This window comes from Lepidothrix coronata, unplaced genomic scaffold (assembly GCF_001604755.1).
Source record: "Lepidothrix coronata isolate B3197 unplaced genomic scaffold, Lepidothrix_coronata-1.0 Scaffold187, whole genome shotgun sequence".
Taxonomy (NCBI): domain Eukaryota; kingdom Metazoa; phylum Chordata; class Aves; order Passeriformes; family Pipridae; genus Lepidothrix; species Lepidothrix coronata.
This window is the reverse complement of record NW_016690367.1, coordinates 521,408-548,851: the sequence shown is the minus strand read 5'-3', so window position 1 is coordinate 548,851 and position 27,444 is coordinate 521,408. Positions and strand designations below refer to the sequence as shown.

The 27,444-nt window shown below is 57.3% G+C and overlaps 3 protein-coding genes across 5 annotated transcripts; 1 reads left to right on the top strand and 2 right to left on the bottom strand.

Moving 5' to 3' along the window:
- GPN2 (GPN-loop GTPase 2) lies at positions 1–5,281 on the top strand. Its single transcript, XM_017831121.1, has 6 exons — positions 1–47; positions 470–924; positions 2,835–2,991; positions 3,272–3,432; positions 4,076–4,206; positions 4,682–5,281. The coding sequence occupies exons 2-6, from the start codon at positions 508–510 to the stop codon at positions 4,752–4,754; spliced, it is 939 nt and encodes a 312-aa protein (XP_017686610.1). The 5' UTR covers positions 1–47; positions 470–507; the 3' UTR covers positions 4,755–5,281.
- Positions 3,234–27,316, bottom strand: ZDHHC18 (zinc finger DHHC-type containing 18). Of its 3 annotated transcripts, XM_017831118.1 has the most exons (11): positions 27,063–27,316; positions 24,343–24,503; positions 22,675–22,824; positions 21,298–21,435; positions 20,765–20,813; positions 20,379–20,481; positions 18,906–19,015; positions 17,628–17,727; positions 15,487–15,578; positions 14,182–14,547; positions 3,234–3,244 (listed from the first exon to the last, which is right to left on the bottom strand). In XM_017831118.1, exons 1-9 carry the CDS (start codon positions 27,314–27,316, stop codon positions 15,537–15,539), a joined length of 1,107 nt encoding a protein of 368 aa, XP_017686607.1. In that variant the 3' UTR covers positions 3,234–3,244; positions 14,182–14,547; positions 15,487–15,536. The 3 variants fall into 3 exon arrangements, with proteins under 3 accessions (XP_017686607.1, XP_017686606.1, XP_017686608.1); XM_017831117.1 differs by lacking the exon at positions 3,234–3,244 and having other exon boundaries at positions 13,784–14,547; XM_017831119.1 differs by lacking the exons at positions 3,234–3,244; positions 14,182–14,547; positions 15,487–15,578 and having other exon boundaries at positions 16,501–17,727.
- On the bottom strand, positions 10,063–10,943 carry SFN (stratifin). Its single transcript, XM_017831122.1, has one exon. It carries the CDS (start codon positions 10,892–10,894, stop codon positions 10,154–10,156), a length of 741 nt encoding a protein of 246 aa, XP_017686611.1. The 5' UTR covers positions 10,895–10,943; the 3' UTR covers positions 10,063–10,153.
- Positions 27,317–27,444: the final 128 nt, after the last annotated feature.

Genomic DNA, 27,444 nt, shown 5'->3' with positions numbered 1-27,444 from the left:
TCTGGGGCCGCGGCCACCCGGACCCGGCGCGGGGGGCACCGCGGGCGGTGAGCGGCCTACCGGGAAAAACCGGGGTTGGGGAGGGAATAACGGGATTGAGGGGGGGATACCGGGGTTGGGGAGGGGGTATGAGGGGTGAAAGGGCCTGGGCAAGGAGCGGAGGTGAGGGGGAGAAGGGGGGGTGTGAGGGGAGGGAGGGGGGTAGGGGAGAAGAGGGGCCCCGTGGGGGAAAGGGAAACACGGGGGCACAGGGGGTGAAGAGGATAAAGGGGGATGTGGGGATAAAGGGCCAGTGTCGTTTTCAGAGTGGGGGGCACCAGGGTGTCACCCACCCCACTGTGGGGCTCAGAGCAAGAAGTGACAGGAGGCAGCTGTAACATCCACCGTCTCCCTGGGTGGGAATCCCAGCAGATCACATCCCTACAAACGCAGATTAAGCAGTAAATGGGATTTTTTTCCCCTCTCCCAGCCAGCAGCAGCAGCAGCAGGAGGAGGACATGACCCACCATGTCTGAGGGCAGCAGGGGCCACTCGGTGGCCTTCGGCCAGGTGGTCATCGGGCCACCAGGCTCCGGGAAAACCACCTACTGCCACGCCATGAGGGAATTCCTGACGCAGATCGGGCGCAGGGTGTCCGTGGTGAACCTGGACCCCGCCAACGAGGCGCTGCCCTGCCCCTGCGAGCTGGACATCGGCCAGCTCGTCACCCTGCCCGATGTCATGGGCAGCCTCGGGCTGGGCCCCAACGGGGGCCTCCTCTACTGCATGGAGTACCTGGAGACCAACGTGGACTGGCTGCAGGAGAAGCTGGAAGGGCTCAAGGGGCACTATGTCCTCTTTGACTGCCCCGGGCAGGTGGAGCTCTACACGCACCACAACTCCCTGAAGAACGTCTTCGCCCACCTGGCCAAGTGGAATTTCAGGGTATTTTTGGAATTCCAGGGCTCTGCAGGGGGTTTGGGGTGGGTGACTGGCACCCATGTGAGGCTTCACATCCCATGGGCATCGTGGGGACTAATGGCTGTTTTCTTCAGGAATTTTTTGGCCTTTCCTGTGAAATGGCTTTATTAGGGAAGGAGGGGAATTTTGTCCTAATTTTGTCCTATTTTATTCTCCTAGGGATTGGCAAAACAGTGGCTTGTCAGGGCTTTTAATGCAGTGGGATTATGGACAGAAATATGGATTCTTTCCTCACACTTATCACAGAATCACAGAATGGTTTGGGTTGGAAGGGACCTTAAAGCCCATCCAGTTCCACCCTCTGCCACAGGCAGGGACACCTTCCACTATCCCAGGTTGCTCCAAGCCCTATCCAACCTGGCCTTGGACACTTCCAGGGATGGGACAAGCACTTGCTGTGCTCCAGGGCCATCCCCACAGTGTATGTGTTTTATCCAGGCAGGGAGGTCAATGTGTGCTGGGACCCTTTTTGCCCTGCCCTGTGAGGAACCCAGGTGACATCCCAGGCCCTGCCTGCCCTGCCTGCACCCCGTGGGACGTGCTCTGGGCCTCCTTGCACAATGGGAGATGCAGATGAGGCCGTGCAGGTGAGAACAGTCCCACAGCCCAGGGAACCTGCTGACGCGGCGTTTGCTTTGCATCGGGGCCAAACCATGAATGTGCAAACCCTGTGCAGTGTGAGAGCAAGAAGGGCAGGTTCATTTGCCTGAGAATGTCACTGGGAATCTGCACATTAGAGGTTATTTTCATTGGAATAAATGGATGTGAAATTGGGGTTGCTAAAATAAGACATTTGTGCTGCTGTTTTGCTGCTCTCCCGGGTGCTCACACCTGGGCTGGTTTTTGCTGCAGAAGCTCTGCTGTGACTCAGCCACGCTCAGCCTCAGAGCCCTGGCTTGGAGTGACTTCCAGAGGCCTGGGACCACATTGTTACAGCAGCACAAAACACAGGGAATCGAACTGTTCATTAGTGTAATTATTAATTATTAGTGCAGACCGCAGTTGGCTCTCCCAGCAGAACGTGGCGTGCTACAGTTACTGCTCCTGAGTGTGCCATGGCCTGAGCAGTCCTGTGGGGAAGGTGGAAATCTGGAGGCAGTTGTGCTGTTCAGGAGGAGAATTAAACCCAGCTGCTACCCCAGAAATTCTGCAGAGTTCAGGCAAGCTGCAAAGAGAGAAACCCTGAGGAAAGGGAAAGCAGCTGCAGGTTTGGGTGTTGGTGGTGGAGCTCAGCACCCCTGTAAAGCCTCCTGACAGCCCTTCCCTGGCTCCTGAATCCGTGGTGGTCCTTGGGTGGGAATGGGACAATATACACTTTTATATATGTGGATTTATGAATATGTTCAGCCTGGAGAAGAGAAGGCTCTGGGGAGACCTTTAAGCCCCTTCCAGTGCCTAAAGGGGCTCCAGGAGAGCTGAAGAGGGACTTTGGACAAGGGCCTGGAGTGACAGGAAAAGTGGGAATGGCTTCCCAGTGCCAGAGGGCAGGGTTAGATGGGATATTGGGGAGGAATTCTTGGCTGTGAGGGAGGTGAGGCCCTGGCACAGGTTGCCCAGAGAAGCTGTGGCTGCCCCATCCCTGGAAATGTCCAAGGCCAGTTTGGACGGGGCTTGGAGCAACCTGGGCTGGTGGAAGGTGTCCCTGGATTGGAATGAGATGAGCTTTAGGGTTCCTTCCAACCCAAACCGTTCCATGGTTCTCTGATTCTGGTTTTCCTGTGCAGGAGGTAGAAGGTAGGTGGTAGCTTTCCCTACGTGGTGCAGTCAGGTCTGAACAGATTGTCCTGTTGCCACTTCCCGACCGTCCCTAAAGCAAGTGGATGGTTTTGTCACGGGTCTGACCTTTTTTGTCTCTTTGTGCCTTTGCTTCCCAGCTGGCTGCAGTGCATCTGGTGGATTCCCACTACTGCACAGACCCTGGGAAGTTCATCTCTGTGCTCTGCACCTCCCTCTCCACCATGCTGCACGTGGAGCTGCCCCACGTCAACATCCTCTCCAAGATGGACCTGATCGAGCAGTACGGGAAGCTGGGTAAGAGAATTCCATGGAGTCACGGGATGGTTTGGGGTTGGAAGGGACCTTAGAGCTCATACCCTTAAAGCCATGGACAGGGACACCTTCCACTAGACCAGAGTGCTCAGAGCTCCATCCAACCTGGCCTTGGACGCTTCCAGGAATTTGAGGGATGTGGATTGACCAGGTGCAGATTGTCTGTTTGGGAATGGGAGTGGCTGGGGAAACTGGTGTAAACCTCAGTGATGGTGGGAAAACTTGTGCTCTTCCACTTAAAAATTGCCTTGTTTCCCTGCAGCTTTCAACCTGGATTATTACACCGAGGTCCTGGATCTCTCTTACCTGGTTGATCATTTGGCCTCCGATCCCTTCTTCAGGAATTACCGCCGCCTCAACGAGAAGCTGGTGGAGGTGATTGAGGACTACAGCCTGGTGTCCTTTGTCCCCCTCAACGTCCAGGTGATGCAGCAGGAGGGAACAGGGAGCCTTGGATGTGTGGCTGGATGTGTAGCACCTTGTTTGTGTCTGCTCAGAGCCACGAGGGCTGAAAGCCTCAGCTGTGAAGAGACTCAGGGATGGAAAACAGGGAAACACACCCAGACTTGTAAATGATCCGTGGCAGCCAAAGGAAGAGGAAAGGCTGATGAGCTTGGGGCTACCTGGGCCTTGTGTCTTGGGGTGGGGAGTTCAGGCTCCCCCTTCTTCCAGCCCTTCTGCACCTGCATTTCAAACCTGGGCAAAGTATTACCTAGAACGTCGTCAAATTAGGGAGCACTGAATAATTAGAAGATTGGGAGGAATAAATTGGGGAGGAAGGGCTGGAAGTGTGGTGGTTAATCAGGGAGTTGGCAGAAGTGTCAACAGAGGCAAATGGGCTGGGACAAGGTGATGAAAGGGAGGCAGAGGGTGGAGGTGTCAGCCCGGCCTGTACCACGGGTGTCCCTGTTTGTCCCATGTCCCCAGGGCTCGGGGGCTCTGCCAGTGTCCCCGGGGCCTGTGTGGGTGGCCCAGAGCCTTGGAGAAAACCCATGTAAAGCCCACCGTGAGCTCATGCCTCTGGGAAAGGCCCAGATTCCCAGTGTGCCGTGTCACTGCCTTCCAGGACAAGGAGAGCATGCGGCAGGTGATGCAGGCGGTGGACAAAGCCAACGGCTACTCCTTCGGAGACCAGGAGCACAGGAGCCTGGAAGCTCTGATGTCGGCAGCAGTGGGAGCTGATTTCCACTTCTCTTCGTATCCTCTCTGGTGCTGAGTTTAATTTCTCCTTCCCTGGGGGAGAGGGGCTGGAATTTGCAGGCCCAAGTTGTTTGTGATGTCTCCTGGTGGGTGATACACGTGTGGGGAGTGGGTCATGCTGAGCCCAGCCCGTGGCAGACACTTGTCCACCCCAAACCCACCACGGTTGTTGCTAATTGATCCTGGGAATGTGTCAGGAATCTTTTCACAACTTTCCCCTCTCTCACGCTCCCTTGGATGGGTTTGTTCCCTGTCTTCCAAATCATACAATTGATTCCCCTGTACTTGTCAGGTCTGGGATCAGGCAGAGCCAGAAATAACTCAGGTGATTCCTGCTGCTGCCAGCCCTGCATCTTCCTGCCAGCCTTGGGGCTAATGTGGGGCTGGTTCCTCGCTGAGAACGTTCAGAGCTCCTTGCAGAAGGGAGTGTTTGAGCCCAGCCCCTTGTTTTCCTTAATTACTGCGTTATCAGCACCCTTGCAGTGCAGGAGAAGTATGTGCAATCTCAGGACAAAGCCGTGGAAGAAGAGGTGATGGATCTGTGACACACCCTTCCATGGCTCCTCTCTGTTTTGACACCTCTCCTTTTTTCCTACCAGGAGCTTAAGCTGTGACTCAGAGCAAGTGAAAGCCCTTCCAGACATAGTCTGGCTGCTGGACTCCCTCTCTGGGTGGGTTTGACTTCCCAGGCTTCTGCCTTGCTGCACAGAGCAGAAATTTGGGAGAAAGGAGATGGCTGAGGGTGGGATGAGCCGGGTCTTTCCTTAGGAACAGAGAGACTGAGCTGGAGAAGGAAAAGCAAGGAAAAGAAGAGAGATAAAGTCTCCTCTTCCCCATCATGACCAAGACAGATCCAGAGAAAGAAAAATCAGTTGGAGCTGCCTCATCTTCAGAGGGACTTGAGACGCAAGTTCTGGGTTTGCTGCAGGAGGAACGTGCACGGGCCTCGTGCTCCGGGGAGCATCCAGGCGGAGACGCCTCCGCTCCGTCTCAAGGAGAGAAAGATGTTTGTTTTTCTTTTTCTTGGAAATAATGATGGACTCTTTCTTAATAAAAGAACTCCTTCGCCTCACTTTCATCTTGGGAGTTTGCTGAACCTGAATAAATAAACCCAAGAGAGCTCCAGAGCCCGAGGCTAAAGAGCCTCCGGTGGGAACGTCGCGGCAGCGGGCGCGTTGTGTGCGCGGCAGCTCCGTGTGTTGGCCGTGTCCTGCTCCTCTCTGATCTGCCTGAGAACAGGCTCAGCGTTTGCTGGAGGGAGTGAGGACTGTGGGACAGGAAAGCAGGTCACTCCTGGTGATCCAGGAGTGATCCAGAGGCTGGAGGTTGGGGCGCACGGAGCGCAAACTGCCAGCTCGGCTCTTGGAGGCTTTTGATTAAGAAAGCCCCTGTGTGACTCAGCTCATGGTTTGCATGTAGGGCCTTTCCCAGCAGCTGCCTTGTGTGTCCTCATCCACCTTGTTTTTTTCTGGGCTTGCTTTCTTCACATCCCAAATCCTGGGGCTTCCCCTCCTTCCCATGTAATTCCCTCTTGCTGTCCTGCTGTAGCTCCCAATTGTGACAGCAGCAGCTCCCAGCCTTGTGTGCCACCTGCCCTGACTCCCGCTGCAGGCAGCAGTTGGGAGATGGATCTGGAGGGCTGGGGGGTGAAAAGTGAGGTATCCACACCAAGGAGCCTCCAAGTGCCTCCTGGCAGCTCCACATGGGATGGGAGCGGGTGACACTCCCGATCCCAGCTCCATGTGCAGACTCAGCATTGCCTCTTGCCCAAGATCTTGCATAAAATACAACAAGACTTTTTTCCCAGGATGGTTTGGCCCTTGGCAGAGGGATTGCAGACTGGATCTTCAATGGATCTCCATGTAAATGGGGTCTTGGGCAGCTGGGCAGGGAATTAAAATTAATTTTTCCTGCATCTCCCAGCTTTTTGGTCAGGATTTGGAGAAAAGGAAGGGCTCGGGGGGAGGAGGGTGAAGACACACGTTTGTGCTTTAACCAGACCCATTCCCAATGAAACACTGACTGATATTTCACATATTAAACTCAAATCCCTGTCTGCTGCTGGTGCCTCAGCTCTTCCCAAGAGCCCAGAGACTTCCCTGGGTATTCCTGGGCTGGAACCCAGCATTTCAGTGCTGAAGGTCTGGAAGACAGTGTAACCATAACTGAGCTGAAATTCCATCCTCACCCTGTGGCTTGTGGCCTTATCCTGGTCTTTTGGAGCTCTGTGAAGGGATGGGAGACGTGATCATAAAAATATTAATTTTATGGTGGCTTTTTCATGGCTTTGAGAGATTTGGTGGCTTAAAAGGGTATGGTCAGGTCAGGCCGTGTTACACAAGAGCCATCAAAGCTTTTGTGGCTTTTTTGGGGTTTTTTTATTTGAATACCCTGGATATCTGCAGACTCAGCCTTGACAGTGCTGGAGAAAATGGGAATCAAAGGAGATGGAAACCGCTCAGCTCAGGGAACCTCGGTTGTGTCCTCTAAGTGCTGAGGTCTAGAAGAGCTCTACAGCCTCAAAAATGCAGCATTTTTGCACTAAAGAGCTTTTTACAGCTGAACTGGGGGCTGAATTGGGACCCACAGCCCAGTGGGGACTGCTCCTGGTCAGGGTGGCGTGGAGGATGGCTCAGCAGGAGACAGGGAAGGCTGGAGACCCTGGTGTGAAATCCAGGCAGGTCCTGCATCCACATGTCCCCGTGCTGGGAGGGGACAGACGCTGGGAGGCTCCCGGGGCTCGGGGAGGTGACACTTTGGCTCCTGTCGCTCCCGTTGAGCAACTGGCTGGGGCCAAGGGCCGGGATTAGTCACCCCAACTGAGGCACAACCCTGGCATGGTGGGGGGGTACCCATCTTTCTGCTGAGTTGGCCCTACCTGCCCCAGCCCCTCCAAGCCTGGTGCTGGGACAGGCTGAGCCCACCCTGACCACGGTGGGTTGGCAGGGTGTGATTTTTTGGGATGAAGGGGTTTGGGTTTCAATCACAGCCACCAAACTGGGGTTTGCTGTGTCCCCTCCCTCCATCTTCCAGCCCCATCCTGGCTCCATTATGGGGTTCCTGCTCAGAGACTGAATTTCCCCATCAAGCGGTGCTTTCGGGGGGGGGGATAAAAAGCCTCACCAAAAATCCCAAAGCCTCCAGAGCAGGCATCTGGTGTCAGCCTGGCAGGAGGCTGCCCATCACTGCCCTGAGGCCAGGGTGATGGTCATCAGGGAGGTGGCTCAGCCAGGAGCCAGCCAGCCCCAGCCTCGGGCACAAAGCCCTGTGGGGAGGTTGGGAGAGCAGGGGACAAGGACAGGCCTGGTTGTGGGTCCTGCAGTCCCCACTCAGGATGGGCAGAGCCTTTGCAGGTGGCAGGGCTGGGGTAGCATCCCCCACATGCCCTCAGAATCCTGTTTTGATGTTCTTTTCCCCATGACTACTGGCCCCTGTGTATGGGGCTGTGCCAGGACCCTGCTGGGAGGGTGGGGGACACTCCCTGGCCCCATGACCCTTTGCTCTACTGGTGGTAAAGACACTAAAACTCATATATTTGAAAGCTTTTCTGGGTGCCCCTCCTTGCACGGTGTCAGGGATGCCGAGAGCATTCCACAGCCACTGGACAGGGACAGAGACTGGGGTCCAACATCTCCCTTGCTTTTTCCATCTGGGTCCCATCACCTTGCATGAAACGGGGGGGCCCAGGAGGACCCCAGGGAACACTCCGCTCTCCCCAGCAGCTCAAACCTTTCATGGGAGCTGTCCTGAGGATCCAGGGCCTCCCTCCCAGCCTGGAAAAGCTGCTGGACCGGCTGGGAGCCGACGAGCATCCTCCTCCTACACGGCCCAGCCACCCTGCAATTTCGGGATCTGTTGAAATCAGTTAACTCCTGGGAAGCCAGTGGGAACCCATGGCCCCAAAAAGCAGCGGGGATGGACATAAACCCCCAGTTAATCCCCTTCTCAAGCACCAGCACCCCCCAGCTCCCACCTGGCCGTGCTCCAGTCTAACTAGTCCAGGCTGCTGGTGTCCCCAGGCCGGTGGGTCAAGGGCCAGCACGAGCCCTCGGCTCATTTTTCCCGTCGGCTGCCCCAGTTTGGATAATTACAGGTCTGGGGCTGGTTCCCAGCCTGGGAGCACTTGGGGCTGGGAGTGTTGGGGCCCCTCACTGGTCTCCCCCACCCGGACCAGCCCCAACAGTGCCAGGGCCCCCCCAGCTCAGCCGGGACCTGGGGAGAAAACGGGACCTGCCCAGAGCCACTGAGGCAGCCCTTGGAGGGGCCAAGGTGACACCAAACCACGGGGGGGTCACAGTGGGGTTGGGGAGAGGACTAGGGGGTGGGCAAGGTGGAGGGGGGCTCACAGGGGTTAATCCCCTCTGCTGGTCTCTGCTCCAGGTGAAATGTCCCATCCAGGGCGAACAGGTTCTGCTTTGAGCAGCCCAACCTCCCACAGCAGCCAGTGCTTTCCCATGGCAGAGCCCTGGAAAAACTCATTACATCCCTGGCCAGTCCCTTGCTCCCTGGATACCCCATAATTCCTTCACTTCCCTGAGGTGTCTTCCCTGGTCACTTCCCTGGCCCTGCCTCAGTTTCCCCCATGCCCAGGGGCTCCTGGCACCCTCTGAGCTGTGCTTTGGCCGTGCCAGGGCTTGGGACTGGCATGTCCCCCACGTCCCCACTTCGGGGCTCCCGCTGAACCTGAGTCACGGCGCGTTTCCTCCCGGCATCCCGGTGCTTCCCATCAAAGGCCGGCTCCTGCCCAGCCCTGCTGGATCTGATGAGCTCATAGCCCAGGGTGCCGTGACTGTATTTTATTGTAATTATTTTTCATGTTGGAACGTGCTGTCGGTGGGGGAAGGGGGGGGGGAGCTGCACCCTCTGCCGTGGCCTCGTGCCAGGGCCAGGATTGCTGAGCTTTCACCTGCCCCAGCGCGTCTGGACCTTGACGTCCCCACCCTTGTGACACCCCAGGGCTGTCCCCGTGTCGCTGACGATGTGGCTGTTTGTGGATCTTCCTCCTCGGAACTTAGAGGAGCAGGCGGGGGAGGACCCACCCAGGGGTGTCAGTGACGGGCTTTGGGGTTTGTACCAAGGGGGTGGGACATCCCACTGCGGGGTCAGGGACCTCGGAGCACCCCTTGGAGCAGCCAGCTCCGGGTGGGGCTGGCAGACCCCTTGTCTGGTGGATGCAGAGACCCCCCCAAGCCTTCCCAAGGCTTGCCAAGGAATGGGGTTTGCTGGGCACCCCAAGACCCCATTGTGGGGCTGGGTGGGGGATCAAGAGCAGCCGATTTTGGAGTCCCACCCGACTGCTCCCCCACCCTGGTGGGATGGGAGGGGAGGCGGATGCCCGGCGGCAGCGGGAGCTGCCTGGACACGTGTGCGGGGAGAGACGAGGCAGACTAGAGGCAGGAGTGCAGGAGACGGTTTATTGGAGACCCACAGAGGCTTTGGCAACATGAGACCCCCCTCCCAGAATGGGAGGGAGCTGCCCGGACCCCCCCTTGTGCCGTCCCGGCCCCTCACCTCCTCCTGTTGCTGCTCCAGCCCTTCGGGACAGGGGGTTTGAAGCTGGCACATGCCAGGCTGGACACCCCCTCCCCAAAAATTGTTAAATAGCAGGGGGGCTGGCAGCCCTCCAGAACGGAGGCACCCTCTCTCCCTCCTTTCCCCCTCCCCAGAGCAGAGGATGAGGGAGAGGGAGGAGGGAGGCCACGCCAAAAAAACCCCCACTCCCGGCATCCAGGCTTGGCGAGGGGGAGGGGGGCCGTGGAGGAGTTGAGACTCCTTCCCCCTCCAAAAAACCAACAACAACGACGACAACAAAAAAAAAAAAAAAAAAAAAAAAAAAAAAAAAAAAAAAAAAAAAAAAAACCCCAAAGAAAAAGCCACGAAGAGATGCCGAAGGGACTGGAGGGGGGGGCAGGTGGGGGCCTGTCCCCAGCTCGGCGGGGGCCGTTCAGTTCTTGGGCTCTTCTCCAGCCTCGCCGCCGTCTTCCCCGGCGCACTCGGCTGTCCATAGCGTGAGGTTGTCCCTGAGCAGCTGCATGATGAGGGTGCTGTCCTTGTAGGAGTCTTCGCTGAGCGTGTGCAGGTCCCCCATGGCCTCGTCGAAGGTGGTCTTGGCCAGGGAGATGGCCTGCTCGGGGGCGTTGGCGATCTCGTAGTGGAACACGGAGAAGTTGAGGGCCAGCCCCAGGCGGATGGGGTTCGTGGGCTGCATCTCCTTTTTGCTGATGTCCATGGCCTCTTGGTAGGCTTCCTGGGCGTTCTCTATCGTCTTCTTGCGGTCGTCCCCGGTGGCCACCTCGGCCAGGTATCGGAAGTAGTCGCCCTTCATCTTCAGGTAGAAGACCTTGCTCTCAGGGTCGCTCGCCTTCTTGATGAGATACTTGTCCAGCAAGGCCAGGACGTTGTTGCAGACGCCGTTCAGCTCCCGCTCCACCTTCTCCCGGTACTCGTTCACCAGCTGCGCCTTGTCGTCGCCCTCCTCGGTTTTGTGCTCGATGCTGGAGATGACCCTCCAGGCCGAGCGCTGGCAGCCCACCACGTTCTTGTAGGCCACCGAGAGGAGGTTGCGCTCCTCGTTGGACAGCTCGTCCCCGTGCTCCACCACGGCCTTCATGAAGTCTGCCATGTCCTCGTAGCGCTCAGCCTGCTCGGCCAGCTTGGCCTTCTGCACTTGGTGGTTTCTTGCCATGGCTGGGACGCGGGCGCAGGGGCGGACGCTTTGGGCGAGGAGGAGCGGGGCCGGGAGCCGTCGGAGCCTCTGCCGAGCCCTGCCGCCGGGATTCGCTTTTGGCTGCGCGTCGGAGCCTCGAGCGAGAGCAGGAGGAGCCAGCCAGGTCCAAGGAGTGTCCTCCTCCTCCTCCTCCTCTGCTTCCTCCCCGCCGAGCCCGGCCCTTAAAAGGAAAATCGCGGTGAATCATCGCCCGCGGGCGGCGGGCGCTGGGGAGGGGGCGAGGGGGGGCCCGGCCAACGCCCTGCCCTCCCCGTGGGTCCTCGGTGGGTGCAGCACCCGTGGATGCCCCGAGGGCCTCCCCACAGCCAACGCCCACCCGAGGGAACGCCCATCCCGCTGCTGAAAGGGCTCGGAAGGGCGGCAGCCGGTGGGTTATCGTTTTGGGGGGGGGATACACAGAAACACGGCAGCGTTCGAGTCTTCCCGCCCCCCCCACCCCGGAGAAATGGGCCACGGGGTGTGTCCGCTCGTAAAAATTATTTCTTTTCCCCCCCAAAAAAAAAATCATATCACTGTCGTTTTTAATATGGTGATTAACTCGCTGGTAATTGCGAGGGCTTGACGGGCAGGTATTTATTCCCACAGGTGGGGAAACCGAGGCAGAGAGAGCTCCGCACCTCTCCCAGGCGCCGCGGGAGGGACCGTCCCGAAACGGGGCACAGTCCCCCCGTGCCTTTGAGCCGCTGCGCAGCGGGACCACCCGGACCCCCCAAATCACCGTCTGCCGCTGGAGCGAGCCCGGATCCAGCCGGGAGCGAGGAGACCCCCATCCCCACCAACCTCGTGCCCACCTCCATCCCAGGGCTGCGTTTCCCCGTCCCACCGTCCCCAGCAGGGACTTTTGCCATCCCTCAAGCCGCCGTCGCAGAGTTTTAGGGTTCTGTTTTTTAAAGCGTTTAAGGTTTTTCCACGCTGCCCGTGGGCGCTGGGCCGCGGTGGCAGCTCGGTCGAGCCCCGATTAGGATCAGTGCTGCGCCTTGCGCTGAGTTTCACTCTCGTCCCGCTCGAGCTTGTTGCCACACGCCGGGCTCTGGCACAGCCCGGGCCCCGCTCCCTGCCCAAACCCGGCCTTATCTGCGTGCGGGAGCGTGCGGGAAGGGCAGGGTGGGGCGGGCGCCCGGCGGCTCCGGGCCAAGGCAAAAAGGAGGGGTGTGATTTTTTTAATCAGCCTGACTCGCTGCTTGACTCCTCCCTGCGAACAGCCCGGCCGGCAGCGCCCAGTCATCCCCCCCCCACACACACCCTGTTCCTAGCTCAGGTGGATTCTGGGGATGGAGAGGACACGAGAAAGACCCGAGGATGCTTTTCCCAACCGCTTGCAGCCCAGGAAAACACTCCCAGCCTTCACACTGCTCCTTCCCCACCCCAGAAAGTGGGATTTGGGGCTGTTCATCCCCTCCTGGCCAAGCCCCCGGGCATATGGTGGGTTTGGGGCATCTGGGGTACCCCTGCCCATCAAGGGGTTCATGTGGCAGGTGAGGGTGTCCAGCTCCTCCAGCCCCCCTATGTCCCCCTCCCAGTGTCACATGCAGCACCTCACCAGCAATTAGAGCTCCTTCTCCAGGTCAGAGTGATCCTGTGGGAGCAGGTTCCACCCCACTGAGTTGGGAAAAGGTGTCTCCCAGAGGAATGGGCACACAGGAGACCATGGCCCATCTCCCACCCTCTATCCAGCGGACAAGGCAGACCCAGAGAGGCCCTCCAAGAGCTTCCACCAGGCACAACCCCCTCCCATGGAGGGGCTGGAGCCAAACAGACACCACAATGTACCCAGCCCTCTAAAATCCATCTCCTTTCCTTGGAAAACCGTGAGGCAGCAATGCCTGGGTGGGTTGGTCTGAGCTCACACCCCTTAGGGCAGCAAAGCCATACATGGTTGGGGTCTGCAGCCCCCAGCCCCGGTGAAGGACTCGATGCCAGATGGGGCTTCCAGCCCTTGGGATGGTCCTGCCCCGCCCTGTCTGTGTTTGGGCTCTTTAATCCCCTGTAGGCTCCGAGAGGGCTCCATGGGGAGACCCCGGCGGGATTCCCCTTCCCCAGCAGGACACGTGTGGGGTGTGGATGGTTCAGCCTCGGATATGGCATCTGCCAAAGGGGCTGAGCTGCTGCCAAATTTTGGCTGTGCCGGGCTGAGAGGAGGCTGCAGGAACACTCTGCTCTACCGGTTCCGTGGAAAACAGGCGGTGGGTGAAGGGAAGAGCCCCAGATCCTGGCGCAGGGGCTGCGGGTGAGCTCGGGTGCAGCATCACCCCCCGGAGCACCCATGGGTGCCCTGTCTGCCAAAAAGCAGCACCAGAAGGTGCATCCCAAACCACCCCATGATTCTGTGATCACCCCGGGGAGCAGGGCACCCAGTTAACCCCGGCCCTGGGGATGCTGCCCAGGCCAGTGCACGTCTCCAGTCCCCTGAGCCAAGGGCAGGCGTGGGCTGGGTGATGGCAGGAGGCAGAGGATGCTCGTGGCCATTCCCAGCGGCACTGGAAGGATGCCCACAGCCTGTCCAGCCACCCCATCCAGCCCTGCCGCTCCCCCTGGCTAGGGGGACGCTGCCAGCTCCCGAAACATCAGTGGACAACAAATTTTTCCAAGGGGTGCTCACTGTGTCCTTCCCCAGCCTGGCCTGGCCCTTCCCGCTGCACAGGAGGGTGCAAAGCCATGGATGGCTGAGACTTGCCCCAAGGGCACTGTGCCACAGCCCAGTTTGGGGAGCTCCTGGCTCCTGTCCCCATGGTGGTCACACAGCCGATGGCAGAGGGGTGCCAGCCCTCCGTGGCTCCCTTGGCTCCCAGCCCAGCGTGGCACCGACGTGCCCAGGCACGAGCCGCCCCCAGCAGCCAAACGCCGGCGTACAGTAAATAGGAGAAACTTTTATTTTTGTTACAAAAGTCAAAGGCATAAATAGATGGTGAGTCCTACAGGGCTGGGGGAAGGCCTGGCTGCTCCACTCAGCTCCCAGCCCGGCCGGAGCCGCAGCCTCCGGAGCAGGGGAGGCCACTCAAGGTGCTGTGGGGCTGGAACCCCTTCCCCTAAAACTAGAGCTGGGCTAAGATGAGACTGGAAAGTGGGAGCTGGCCAGGGGGGTTGCAAGGGCAAACTGACCATGTACTAACTCCTGTCTGGAGAGGAGAATCCTCTGGCAGACGGAAGGGCTGGTGGGGTTGGGTGTGTGATGCCACTGGTTCGGCTGTAAACGTTCTGGTGCGAACCTGCTCCTTCCAAAAGCCCACTGGGGTGCCAACCACGACCTTCCAGCATCTACAGCAGGGAGACACCGTCACTGAGGGTCACACTGGTGGTCACGGGGAGCCACCGGCGGCAGGAGACAGCAGGAACTGCAGTTATTGCACTCTGGCTGGGACGGCTGTATGGCTTTGAGCTCCGAACCCGCGGGACGGCCGTCCCGGCTCCCGGAGCGGGGTTGGAGAAGCTTTTCCTTGTGCACGGCCGCTTTCCCCTCCCCTCTGTCTCGCGGCGGGAGGGAGGGAGGGAGGCGCGGCCGCGCAGCCCTGGCGAGCGGAGGCACTCGTGGTGGTGGTCATGGCTCTGGGCTCAGCCCCCCGCGGGATGAGCCACGGGAGGCAGAGGGCTGCGGGCTGCCAGGGCTCTTGGTGCTGGATCCGCCCGGCGCGAGGGAGAGGAGAGGGGAGGAAGAGAAAGAGAGGGTTAGTGCCAGAAATCCGTGAGCGAGGAGCAGCAGGAGCAGAGTGGAGCACCCGGGCTTGGTGGCAGAATGGGGACAGTGAGATGGAGAAGGAGGAGGAGGAAACAGGAGGAAGGGACAGTGGTTTCCATCACTGCTCCAAGGAGGGAGGAAGGGACAGTGGTCTCCATCACTGCTCCAAGGAGGGAGGAAGGGACAGTGGTCTCCATCACTGCTCCAAGGCACGAGCAGCAGGAGCTGGAGTGCTGGAGGGAAGGAGAGAGGCAGCTCTGCAGCCCACAGGTGACACAGGTCATCATGATGTGCCCTGGAAGGAACTTACCTGGGCCACAGGCACATCAGAGAGGGAACTGGGTGTCACAGAGAGGAGAACAGGCAGAGGGCAGGGAGGGGAGGCATTGCCTGGCCCACAGAGTGGGTCAGGGCTGGAATTAGAACTCTGCTCCAGGTTCCACCACTCTGCTCAGGCCGCAGTTCGCTCTGAACACTAAATCTCTGCATCCCTTGGGGGCTTTCTCCAGTCCCATCACAGCAGCTCCACCAAACACAAAGCACTGTGGTGTGTCCTCCAGCCAGCCCCAGGCTGCAGGACCCCTCTGCCAACCCCCATCCACACAACCATCCCACACACCCCACGCAGACCAGGCAGCTCCATCCCTTGCCAAGCCCCAGCACGAAGCTGGGGGAAACCAAACCCATCCTTCTCTTCCTGCAAAGCCCTCAGGTGACCCTTCACCCACAGAACCCAGGGCTGGTGGGATGGATGGATGGGGCCCAGGGATGTCAGCACAACTGGAGGGTGATGGGCTCCATGCACAGAGCTGGTCATGCAGTGGAGATGAGATGGGTGGCTCGAGTGGATTGGAGGGAGAAGAAAGTGGTTTCTTACCAGCCAACCCTCAGAAATCAGGGCTAAGGTCCGAGGAGGGGCAAATCCCGTCAGGCTGTGCAGGAAATGGCAAAGTCCTGGCAGGCATCCTCCTGGGGAAGACACCAGAGGTTATGAACCTCAGCACCTGCCACAGGGCCAGAGGGGCTGGGAGAGACAGGGAGCACAGATCCCGGCGAGGCGGGTGGGGAACGGACGCTGAGGTGACAACAGGAAGGGGATGAGACTCTGCCCAGCCTGGAGATGTGGGACAGCAAAATCCCTTCACTCCAGCAAGAGTCACAGCAGCACCAGCTGCTGCTCATCCCTCATAGCAGGAGGTTCCAGGAGCTTCCAGGTGAGGCCTGAGACTAAAAGAGTCCAGCTGGCACCTGAGAGATGTCAACACCGAGACACCTGCCCTCTTCTGTCTTCAAGGAATAAAATAATAACCCAAGCAATTAACTCTTTAAAAATAGAATTTTATTGAGTAACAAAGGAAACTGGTTTAAATAAAAACAGGAAGGATTCTGGCCCCTGGTAAACCCCCCTCACTGCTCCTCTGCCATCCCCCAGGCACAAGCACTCAGTGTACAGAGCACGATGCTGGTGAATTCAGGGGGGCTGGGCTGCCCCCCAAAATGTGCTGCCTTTGCCTGAGGTTGAAATAGGTGTGTCTGATCCACGGAAACCTAATGAGCAGCTCAACATTGCAAGCCCCTGCCCTGGTGCCAACGTGCACAACGCTCCCTGCCCCGGGTAGAAAACGTTCTATGTAGAAAAAAACCCTACAAATTGTGCAAAAACATCCAGCAGCTTTTAATAACTTGATTCAAGTATTGCTACAAGGTTTGTGGCTCTCCCTGCACCCCAGGGACACAGAGCTGGCTGCACAGGTGCAGAGTGATGGTCACGGATGAGCCCAGGCAGCTGGAACTGCTCCCCAGGGGCTGGGGACATCCCTTCATGGATGAGCCCAGGCAGCTGGAACTGCTCCCCAGGGGCTGGGGACATCCCTTCATGGATGAGCCCAGGCAGCTGGAACTGCTCCCCAGGGGCTGGGGACATCCCTTCATGGATGAGCCCAGGCAGCTGGAATCACTCCCAAGCTGCTGGGAACAGCCCTGGGGACACTCTGCTGTCCAGAAACCCAAACCAAGAGCAGATCATGAGGTTATCAGACCCTCTCACTGCTTCCTCTGGAAAACTCCACCCAGAAAGGGCGGAACCCTCAGGAATTCACACTTTTCTGTTGACTCTTGGTCTCTTACAGACAGGACATAATCCTGGCAGGCTACAGTTCCCAAATCTGACAGCTGTAGACTTGCCAACCAGCATGTCACGAGGGGAGTCACAGAGCACAGAGTGCTTCTTCTTCCCTGTTAAAGGAGGGTCCCCCAAACTCATGTTGCTGCAAAACGTGTCTGACCAACCGGCAGGGCCAAAACAGTGTCCTTCAGCCCCTCCCTCAGCAACCAGCCAGAAAACAGGATCAGCAGCACCAGGACATCTTCACTAACTCCCAGGTCTGCTGGGAGCCAGAGTCCTCCCAGCTGAACAGCCCAACTTACCACGGCACAGCAGCCTCTGGACAAGGAAAGCCACTCCGGCAGCGGCCGCGGTGAGACCCCGGCTGTGAAGGGACAGAACAGCCCTTCCACGTCGGCACAGGGGAGCAGGATGTGTTCGTGGATACACCAGGGATACCAGGGAGCTCATACCTCCTCCAGCCCAGAGGGGAAACCATTTGCCAGTCCCCACCTCCCACCCTTGGCCCACCTCACGACTCCCGGCAGGAATCACAGCGATCCGCCGGAGCAGACGCTGGGGGCTCAGAGGTCTGGGGGCTCCCCGGGTGCAGCAGGGACCCCTGCTTTTGGCACGAGTCCCAGAGTCCCACAAGCTGTCAGGCTCTGCCAGCCAAAAAGTCCCGACAGGCCACATCACAGTGAAACAAATAAACAAACAAAAAAAATAATAAATAAATGTAAAAAAAAAAGAAAGGCAACGTATGGCTCGAGTGAGTCTTTGGCAGCTCTGGGTCACAGGGCTGTCCTGCCTGAGGCTGGGGAGGTGGTGAGAGGGGAAAGTACTGGCTGGAGCAAGGTGCAGGCACAGCAGGCACTGGGAACATCACAGCACTGCTAGGGAAGGCCTCCTACCATGCTGGTGTCAGTTTTGGCTCCAAAGGAAGGGATTTCGCTCTTAGGGCTGGACGGGCTCCCGTTATCTGGCTGGATAAATCCTCTTCTGTCTATCAAACTGGAGAACAGAAAGGGAAGAGGAGTTAAGGGAGTGAAGATTCTGAAGCCAGGAGCTCCCAAGCCACAGGGAGGGCTCCTTCTGGGAGCTGCCAAACAAAGCAGGGCAGGATGCTGGAGAACAAACCACACACTTGTCACACAAGCCACCAGCCAGCCCACAGGAACAGAGAGCTCTGGGTCACCACAAACCCAAAAGGGAACTGGCCAAAGGTCTTCACAACACAAAACCAACGTGAATGAGGAAAGAACTGGAGTAAAACACTATTCTCATCCCCACAACCTCCCAGCTAACAGCTGGGCCCCCTGAATCCACAGATTTACCAGCTCTGAACGGCAGCACCGGCAGTTTGGCACCTGTGAACCCTGCAAAGAGCCTGGGGGGGCACTTCAGAGCAGGGCCTGATGTAACCACAGACCTGACTGTGAGTCTGACCCTCCCCTGCTGCTGCTGTTACACAGAGGTAGCACCTCCAAGATGCTCCACCTGAATCCAAATTGGATCCACTGAACAGACTCATCTCGTGGATCCCCACGTGCTCCAGGACGGAGCAAGAGCTCCAAGGCAGGTCCTCAGCTCCTGTGGCAGAGCAGAGCAGGGCCTGACTCTGCCCAACTGCACCATCTTGTGACCAAGCAGTGATTATCCTGTGCTGCAGGTAACTCACACCCAGGTAAGAGCGTTTGGGGGGGTGATACTGAGCATTCCAGGTGATCTAAGTGTTGGTAAAGCCCAAGATCTCTGCACTGGCTGGTGTAATCAGAGTACAGGAGGAAAAACATGCTAAAAATCATAGAATCATGGAATGGTTTGGGGTGGAAGGGACCTTAAAGGTCATCTCATTCCAATCCCCTGCCATGGGGACAAGAAGTAATGCCAGTACTAGTATTGACCATCTGCTGTCAAGCCCTTTGATGCTGTAACTCTCCCCTTATTCAGTTGTAGGACGTGTTTTATCTTCAAGTTCCATGAAACAATTACAAGTGACCCAAACTCATCAAGCTCCAACACAGAAGCAACAGTTCATCTCCTACTTGGACATCTCCAGCCTCTCTCTGCAGAGTGGGAAACTGTTTCCTCCACATCATCAAAGCGGACCTGTTTGTGCTGGGAGCTTCCCCTGAACCATGATAAATCCATCCTTTCCCAGAGCAGGATGCAATTCCCAAGGCTCTTACCTGGGATGGAATGGTCCACACAGCACTGCACAGCAGTTTGTGAGGATACTTTTATGGCTGTAGGGATTGGCAAACTCCGAGCCCCTCTTATTTGACCAGGACCCTTTGATCTGAAAGGGGAAGGATGGACACAGATCAAGATGGGAGCAGATAACGACAGGAGAATGGACTGGATATTGGACTCATTCAGGTCCTTGCTCGAGAGGCTGAAGGTTTCTCTGGCTGCAAACATCCTCCCTCTTTGCTTTAACAAGCAGCAAAGTGCTGCCTCTTCCTATGCCAAGGTTCAGCCTTGCAGCTGGAAAGCTCTGAAGCTGTGCCCTCCCTGTGCTGCGTGGCAACGTGTCACTGCCACCATCTGCCACCCCAGCCTTCTCCTCCTCCTCCTCCTCCCCTCTCCAAGGCTGAAAGCCCATCAGAGCAGGGCTCCAGCTTGTGGTCCCTCCTGGGCCCCTCAGGCTGAACAAACAAGGAGGGGATTCCCAGCTCATGGTGCAACCAACAGCCTCATCTGTCCCCACCCTGAGCAGCTGTCACAGGACTCTGGTTTCGAAACCCCGGCTGCAGCAGGCATGGGCACACACTGGTGGGCAGATGCTATACCTGGCCTCAGGCCCCAGCTCCAGTGAACCATTTACCAACACATTTACCAGCACATTTCCTCCTCTTGTTTTCACTCTCTCCCCCCCAGCTGCAACATAAGGCTGGCAATGAGGCCAGAGAGGCAACAGGCTGCTGGTGCTCTCTGTACTGGGGTACAACTTCCATGAGCTTCATTTACATGGCCTTGAGCAGTTCTGCCACACCTCAAGTGGAGAGGAAAGGGGAAAAAGCCAAAAAAGAAAAAAAAAAAAAAGGGATGCAAACCTGCCTGGAAGCTTCCAGCAAGGATTACAGGTACTTCTGGCCAGAAGGGTGAATTTTGATTCTGAGCATCAGACAGATCCTGCTTTTCCATACAATTTGCCCCACTCAGGGCACTCATTTGGCCCTTGGAGTCTGCATGCACCTCAGATTTGAAGGTAAATCTCATCAGATGTCTGTGCATTATTTGCTAATTAGAGATGAGGAACTGCCAGAGACAAAGGGACTCGCCCAGGGTCTCAGAGGAAACCCGTGGTTACACAGGATGCTAAATTCACATCACCAAGCTGACACCCAAATAAATCTCTGGGGCCAGCCTTCTTTTTTTTAATCTCAGAACTCCTAATTTTAAGCAAGGCCACAAACAGACTGGAAAAAACACACACGTGATGGTTCTAACTCAGCTACCTGAAACTGCAGCCTGAATGCCCTGGGTACAGGCTGTTTGCTCTGCAGTGGGTTATCACAGGCCATGCAGGCAGCACATCTTACTGAAACACTGCACTGAGACAGCCAAGGACTCCCTGAAAACCTGCTCAGGGTGGATCAGGGACAGCCTGGCAGAAGGAGGAGCATTCAGGTACTGAGAGAGAAGGACAAGGTACTTACATCTTCATTTGTTGTCAGGTTGGAGGCGACTAAATAAGTGTGAAAACCTGAGAGGCCCAAAATAGACCAGACTGAGAAAAAACAGATCACCAGCTCCAGCACGGTGAAGAAAAAGTCAAGGAAGTCTCAAAGAACAAAATCATCCTGCAAGGAGAGGCAGAGGGCTGTTTGGGGAGGTTTGGGCAAGCTTCCCATTCCCTGTGCCGGTCTGCAGGGATCCACCAAGGCACAGCCTGCTCCAGCTGCTTCCCTCTCCATCTAAACTTGCAAACTCAGAAACAAGTTTGTCACCCACCCTTACAAAGAGCTCCTGGCCCCTCCCTGTTAATTAGTATTGCTGCACCAGTGCTGGGCACCCCAAGCAGCTGCTGGCAGCACAAGGATATCTTGCGGGTGTCGTCTTCAGAGTGGCCAGGAATCCATCCCTTTGAGAACCTGCAAAGCAAAACGGGACAAGGAATGGCATCCCATCAGGTAGCCCTGCTTCTCCAGCCAAAACCCCCCTCCTGAGCAGGCAGACAGCTCCCTGAGAGCCGTATGGATCTGTCTGTCTGCCTGAGCAACACCTGCAGTCTGGGACTCGGCAGAAATGTCAGCGCACAGACACAGCTCCAGGAGATTTGGGGCTGATGGGAAAGTCACCTTCCCTGCCAGGTTAGGAGCGGATGCAGCACCAGCTCATCTGCTCTGGACGGGGAGAACTCCATCCCCAGCTCTCAAGTAAGCAAGGTGCAGCTGGATCTGTGGTTCCCTGAAGTCTGGGGCCCTGTTTATTTGAGACCCACACTCAAAATCCTGGTGTAACCCAACAGGGCCCTTCCCACGCTCTGTCCCAACAGGAGCAGTGACCCAGAGCTGCCTGAGGTTGTTGGTGGCCCTGAGCACAGCACACAGCAGTGGCAGGACCTGTGGTACTCACGCAGGGTGAGGTGGGTGACGACGCAGGCGAAGATGAAGGCGGTCAGGAAGGAGAGGGAGAGGATGAAGGCGTAGAAGAAGCGATAGTTGCGCTTCCCCACACAGTTCCCCACCCAGGGGCAGTGGTGATCGAATCTCTCTGAAACAAAGGGACACATGAGGGACACAAAGTGAGCACTCCTGCCACCTCAACCCCAAAATGGAGCGAACTCTGCTCAGACTCCAGAAATGAGGAGCTACAAATCGAGCTTCCACCCACCATCCGGAGACTGCAACCTCTCCGCAGCAGCACGTAGGCACAAAGTTTCAGTGGAGCATTGCTGCCTGCTCACATGGTCTTTTTTTGTCATCAAGGGTCAAACCTTTCCTCTCACAACCTGTTAAATACAAGCCTTGTGACTGGTAACTATCACTGCAACTGAAAGGGAAGAGGGACAGAGCAGGAATTCTTCCAGCTCGCCACAGCACTGGGTGTGTGCACGTGGCAAGGCTGCTCCCTCCTTGTGTGTCAGCTCCCCCCTCCTTCTTAGGGGCAGAAACACTTTTCCAGGTTATAAAGATACATCTCTAAACCCACAGAAACTGCCTGGGAACCTGGGGCAGGTGCAGTGTATCTGGAAACACCCTAATGAAAGGGCTGACAAGACTGTGGTAACCATTTCATGCGGAGCATCACTGCAAACACAACTCACAGCACAGCCTGCTCCCCCAGACACCTCCTCTGCAAACACTGCTGCTTTCCAGCCTCAGCAGGAGGCACAGCCACCCAGGGCTATCCCCAAACACCAGCAGCTATGATGGTGTCTCTGCCAGCCTGGGGACAGCAAGGCCACACACAACAAGGAGCCTGCAGCAAACCTCGTTTGGTGGAGGCCTGAACTGCATTTTTCAGTGCCATCCTTCCAGAAGCAGGAAAAACAGAGACACAGAGTCTTGCACCTAAGCCACTGCACTGGTGCTGCTTTCATTTTAAATGGGAAGAAGACAGACCACCCAGTATCTTGTTTTATAATCCTTTAGAAGAAAAAGCAGTCTGTCCAGGAACAAAAGTGACAGGATCAGTGACAGGACTCGAGGGAACGGTATTAAAGTTGTGTCAGGGGAGGTTTAGGTTGGATTTTAGGAAAAGGTTCTTCCCCCAGAGGGTGGTGGGGCACTGAACAGGCTCCCCAGGGCAGTGGGCACAGCACCGAGGTTCAAGGAGTGTTGGGACAACGCTCTCAGGGACAGGGTGGGATTGCTGGGGTGCCGTGGGCAGGGCCAGGAGCTGGACTGGATGATCCTTGCGGGTCCCTTTCAGCTCAAGATCTCCTATGATCACACAATTAAGCCCCTCTTCCCCCTCGGACAGCAGCCCCCCTGCCCCTGCCCCGCTCACCGACGCAGTTGTCGCAGACGCTGCAGTGGGAGGTGCGCGGGGGGCGGAACATCTTGCAGGTGTAGCAGTACTTGAGCTTCACCACGTACTTGTTGATCACCACCTCCATGGTGCGGGCGGGAGGGCGGTACGTGGAGGTCCCCATGCTGTCTGCGAGGGCAAGGAGGGACACTCAGAGCCTGCACCTTCCCCCCGAGCTGCTTCCCGGCACGGGGGAGGGACTGGCACGTGCTCCCCTGGTTTTAGGGAAAGCCAAGAGGCAGCCAGGAACTCCACTCAGCTCCTCACAGCGTTATTTATGTCCTCTCTTTGTTCGGTGGCAACGCTGCTGGGGTGCCAAGAGGAAGCAGTAAGTACCCAGTGCTGTGAGAACGTCAAGCAATTTAGAAATAGTGAGTGTAAAGCGGTGCCCAGTAACACCAGCTCGTCTCTGCGAGTCCAGCGGGTCACAACATCTGTGAATGCACGTGTGGTTCCTCCTCTGCTGTCACAGGACTCAGGGTGGCCTCAGCAGGAGCGTCCCAGCACACAACCTGCCACCCCACAGCTGGAGCTGTGGCACCAGCACCCTCAAGGGATTCATTTCCATCACCACAACCTGCCACCCCACAGCTGGAGCTGTGGCACCACCAGCCTCAAGGGATTCATTTCCATCACCACACGTCCCAGGTGCTCCAGCAGATTCCCTGAGATTTGACATGTGTGTGTTTGTAGCATGAGAGGATTCCTCCTCCCCGAGGTGGAAACTGAAGATTTCTAGAAACACAAGTTCTATCTGTGTGTGATGACACTTCATTGTTCCCTGGGGACTGGCAGCTGGAGACTGTTGCTCTGCACAGCAAAAGCTGGAAAACCCCTGCATCATGTCTGCAATTTTGGGGATTATTCCTTTTAGTCCCTCCTAAAAGAGCACCTTTCCAGCTCTGAGGGAGTCTTTGAAAACAGTGATGCAACAGTGAGCACGTTAAGAGGATAATAAGTGGATTATATTAACAGTAACAGCTGGCACATCAGGCGGCATCTGCAGCCAGATTACTGCTTTAGGCCCTTATAAATAGAAACGTTGGATCACCACTCTGGGGATATTTTAAACCCATTTTTTAAGTCAGATGTAGAATTACTGCCTTGCAACTGTCTTCAGCGGGACAGATTCAAGCTGTCTCACATCAGCTTTCCTAAAGCATTTATTACAACCAGTCACACCAACAAGGTCCAAAGCTCCTGGATGCAAACACCTTCTTGGCTGTCCCCAAACCAGCGTGACAGAGCAGTTTTCAGAAGAGGACAAACATTAGCCTACACTAAAGAACACCTTGCAGCACAGCAGGCCCAATGGCAAGGCATAATCTTAAAAAGCATTAATTATCCTTCAACTTTGCTGCCTGGGAAGGCGATGGGACTGAACAGGAAAAAAAACCACCTCTGATGCTCTGCAGATCCTCTCTGAAGCACTGCCTGCTGCGCTGGAGGAGCTTGTTGCACCTCTTACCAGGACTCATAAGACACTCTCAAGCCTCACAATCTCATACTCTGGTTTCTCTCATCCCCTGGACAACCAGTAAGGAGCCAAGACCCAAAAAGTGGGGCTCGCTGAGCCTGGAATGTGTGTGTGCACAGACACACAGCCATGCACTGAACCAAACACAGGAGAGGGAACAGAGGTCTCACCAATCCGTTTTTCCAGGTCTGCTGCCTCACTTGGGGTGGCTCTGGGCAGGATTCCTGGGTCTCTGAAGCTTGTCTGGAGCAGGCAGCTGATGACAAAGAAGAAGAGGACGGCGGCAATGATGGGGATGGCCAAGGTCAGGTGAGTGGCAAGGAATGGGCAGCTGTTAAAAACATGGATAAAATGCCATTGTTATCAATCACTGTAGAGAACCAGGTGTCAGCTGGGACACACACACCAGGAATTATCACGGGGTAGTGGGCTCAAGCACTGCTGCTCTGCAGACCTCTGGGTATGACAGCCTTGTTGGGGTTATCAACTTCTTTGGGGGTGTCCCGTGCAGAGCCAGGAGCTGGAATCAGTGATCCTTGTGGGTCCCTTCCAGCTCTGGATATTCTATGAACAGCAAGAGCCAGCCCAGAAAACACTGGAGTGGTGCTGGGTCTTTGGCACCAAGACACACCAAGGCCCCTGCACACAACCTCTTTTGTCTTCTGAAGTCTCAGAATCACGTCTCAAAAACCCCCCAGCTGCCCCAAAGCCTGGTCACCTCTACAACAGCACCACCAAGAACACACAGGCAAACACCCCAAGCCACACAGGGATGAGAATCAGCGTGACCACGATCCCTTTTGGTCCAACACATGACGCTGAGGGGGATTTTGGCTTCGATTCAACGCAGCTTTGCCGTCTCTGGATGACTCATGTGCCCTTCCTGGTGTGCCAGATGTTTGGACGAGGACACTTCCAGCACTGGGCGCTGTGACAAGCCACCAGGCATCTCTGCAGTCAACAGCCACTCCTGGGCTCACCCTGCCGCAACCTGGGGCTGTTTTTCCATAGATGGGGACTGGTGTGACCACACTCCACACCAGGGCAGCTCCGTTACTCTCAGGTGGCAGGTGAGGACACCAGGGGACACACACAGTGCCAGAGACCCCTCCTGCAGAGGGATTTGCTGTCACAAGCACTGATCACACCCGGCACAGACGGACAGGCTGCCCCAGCCCTGATGTCTGTGGGCAGTGCTCAGGCTCAGCAATGCTCTGCAGCAGTTTTGAGAGGATTAAGCAACTTTTGTTTCACCTCCCGAGCTCAGCTGTCCAGAACAAAGCAGCCACTAAGCAACAAAGCCCCTTCAGCCCAAGCCCCTTGGTCGACTCTCTGGCAGAGGGACAGAAAGGTCTGTGAAAGGAGACGTGATCTTGTTGTCACCCCTTTCCTGGGAGAACTTCTGGAGCCCACTTTGCCCCATCAGAGAACAAGAAATCATATAAATCAGAGAATCCCAGAATGTTTTGGGTTGGAAGAGACCTTACAAATCATCCAGTTACACCCCCCTGCCATGGGCAGGGACACCTTCCACTATCCCAAGTTGCTCCAAGCTCCATCCAACCTGACCTTGAACACTTCCAGGGATGGGGCAGCCACAGCTTCTCTGGGCAATCTGCTCCAGGTTTTTCCATACAAACACGAAGCGTAGACACAGGCAAGACTGCTGCACATCCAGCAAACAGTAACCAGTGCAACAGAGGCATCCTGCTAAAATAACAACTTGGAAAGCCCCAGGGCATCTTCAAGCCCAAGAGAGTGACTCGGCAAGGAGGGAGGCAGAGCAGATGTCCTCTGCCTGGCCACACAAAGCAGTCACTGTGCTAGAGCTGCCCGTCAGTCCCAGACCCAGCGCAGGGAGCTGTCAGGGGCACGGATGACACGGAGAAAGGAGTTTTTCCAGCGGGATGCTGTGACTGCCTCCCGCAGCTGCCTGCCCCTCTCAGCTCATCTGACTTCTCAGAACCTCTAATCCGATCAAATGCCTTCATCTCCCCGCCAGCAGGCTCCAGCAGCTTTACTCCAAGACTTGCGGGGATAACGCCGTGATCCAAAGGCAGGCACTGCCCTCCCGCCCCAGGGAAAAGCATCTCCCTTCCCTCCCGAGGCAGGACGGCAGAATCCCTCTGAGGTGCCAATAACCCACGGTGCTCCTGCCCTCCTGCAGGGCAGTGCAGGACATAACGGGGTGCTCCTGGCTCTCCCCTCCCTCAGGGTGCAGGAGCAGGGAGCTTTCCCTGGAGCAGCTTTCCAAAGGAAAGGGGGCTGGGGAGATGCAGCTGCCTCTTCCCCGGACACGGCTGCACAGCAGGGGCAGAGGTCCAGTGCAGACCCTCGAGGTGGGACCCCCAAGGATTTCACCATTTAACAGAAACACTATTCCGAGATCCCAGCGGTGGGCAAAGCCCACCAGCCCCGGGGGTTCCCTGGCTGCAATTTTGGGCCAGTTCTGTCCTTGGGAGCAGGAGGGGACACTGGGTCGGGGTGGAGGCGGCGTATTTAGAGACCGTGGGGGATCCTGGGGGGATGTTAAACCCTTCCCGGGGCCACACTAAGCAAACAAGGTGCAGGGCCACCTCTGGGCCCCCATAAACACACCTGGGGACAGGTGATGGGGGCAGTGACTGCCTGCGAAGGGGGTCTGGGGGCTGTGCAGTGGGGAAAGGGCTTGGAGGGGTCAGTGGGGAGAAGGGGGGGATAAAGGGGCTCTCACGGAGGGGGGAAGGCGCCCCCCCAGCCCACCTCCCTCCACCACGAGGATAAGGGTGGGATGCCAACTAACCCCCCACTCCCCCGAACGGAGGGGGCTCAAAGAGGGGGGGTCAAGGGCTGATTGCGGGGAAGGAGCCGAGGGACAGCCCCCGCACGGCCTCACCGCCCCCAGACTCACTCGAAGGCGAAGAAGAGGCCGCTGGTGACCAGGATGAGGCCGAGGGTGAGGACGAAGACGCCGCTGTGCCGCGCCAGCATGAGGCGGCCGCCGCAGAAGAAGCGGTTGCGGCCCGGGAACACCTCCCACTTCCTGCGGGGCCGCCGCGGCCGCGGGGGGACGGCGGGCGGCGGGGGCGGCGAGGCGGCTGTGCCCGGGCCCGGAGCCGCCGCCGCCGCCCCGGGCGGGATCTGCCGGTACTCGCAGTCCTTCATGGCCCCGCCGCGGCGCCCGGAGCCCCGGCCCGGCCCCGCCGCTCCCGGCCCGGCCCCGCTGCTCCCGGCCCGGCCCCGCTCCCGGCCCGGCCCCGCTCCCGGCCCGGCCCCGCTCCCGGCCCGGCCCC

Coding starts and splice junctions, on each gene's coding strand:
- GPN2 (XM_017831121.1), top strand. CDS start 508: ATGTCTGAGGGCAGCAGGGGCCACTCGGTGGCCTTCGGCCAGGTGGTC. Junction 925..2,834: donor TGGCCAAGTGGAATTTCAGG/GTATTTTTGGAA, acceptor TTTGCTTCCCAG/CTGGCTGCAGTGCATCTGGT. Junction 2,992..3,271: donor CGAGCAGTACGGGAAGCTGG/GTAAGAGAATTC, acceptor GTTTCCCTGCAG/CTTTCAACCTGGATTATTAC.
- SFN (XM_017831122.1), bottom strand. CDS start 10,894: ATGGCAAGAAACCACCAAGTGCAGAAGGCCAAGCTGGCCGAGCAGGCT.
- ZDHHC18 (XM_017831118.1), bottom strand. CDS start 27,316: ATGAAGGACTGCGAGTACCGGCAGATCCCGCCCGGGGCGGCGGCGGCG. Junction 20,814..21,297: donor CGTCACCCACCTCACCCTGC/GTGAGTACCACA, acceptor TTTGCTTTGCAG/GTTCTCAAAGGGATGGATTC. Junction 17,728..18,905: donor TGTGGACCATTCCATCCCAG/GTAAGAGCCTTG, acceptor TCTGTTCTCCAG/TTTGATAGACAGAAGAGGAT.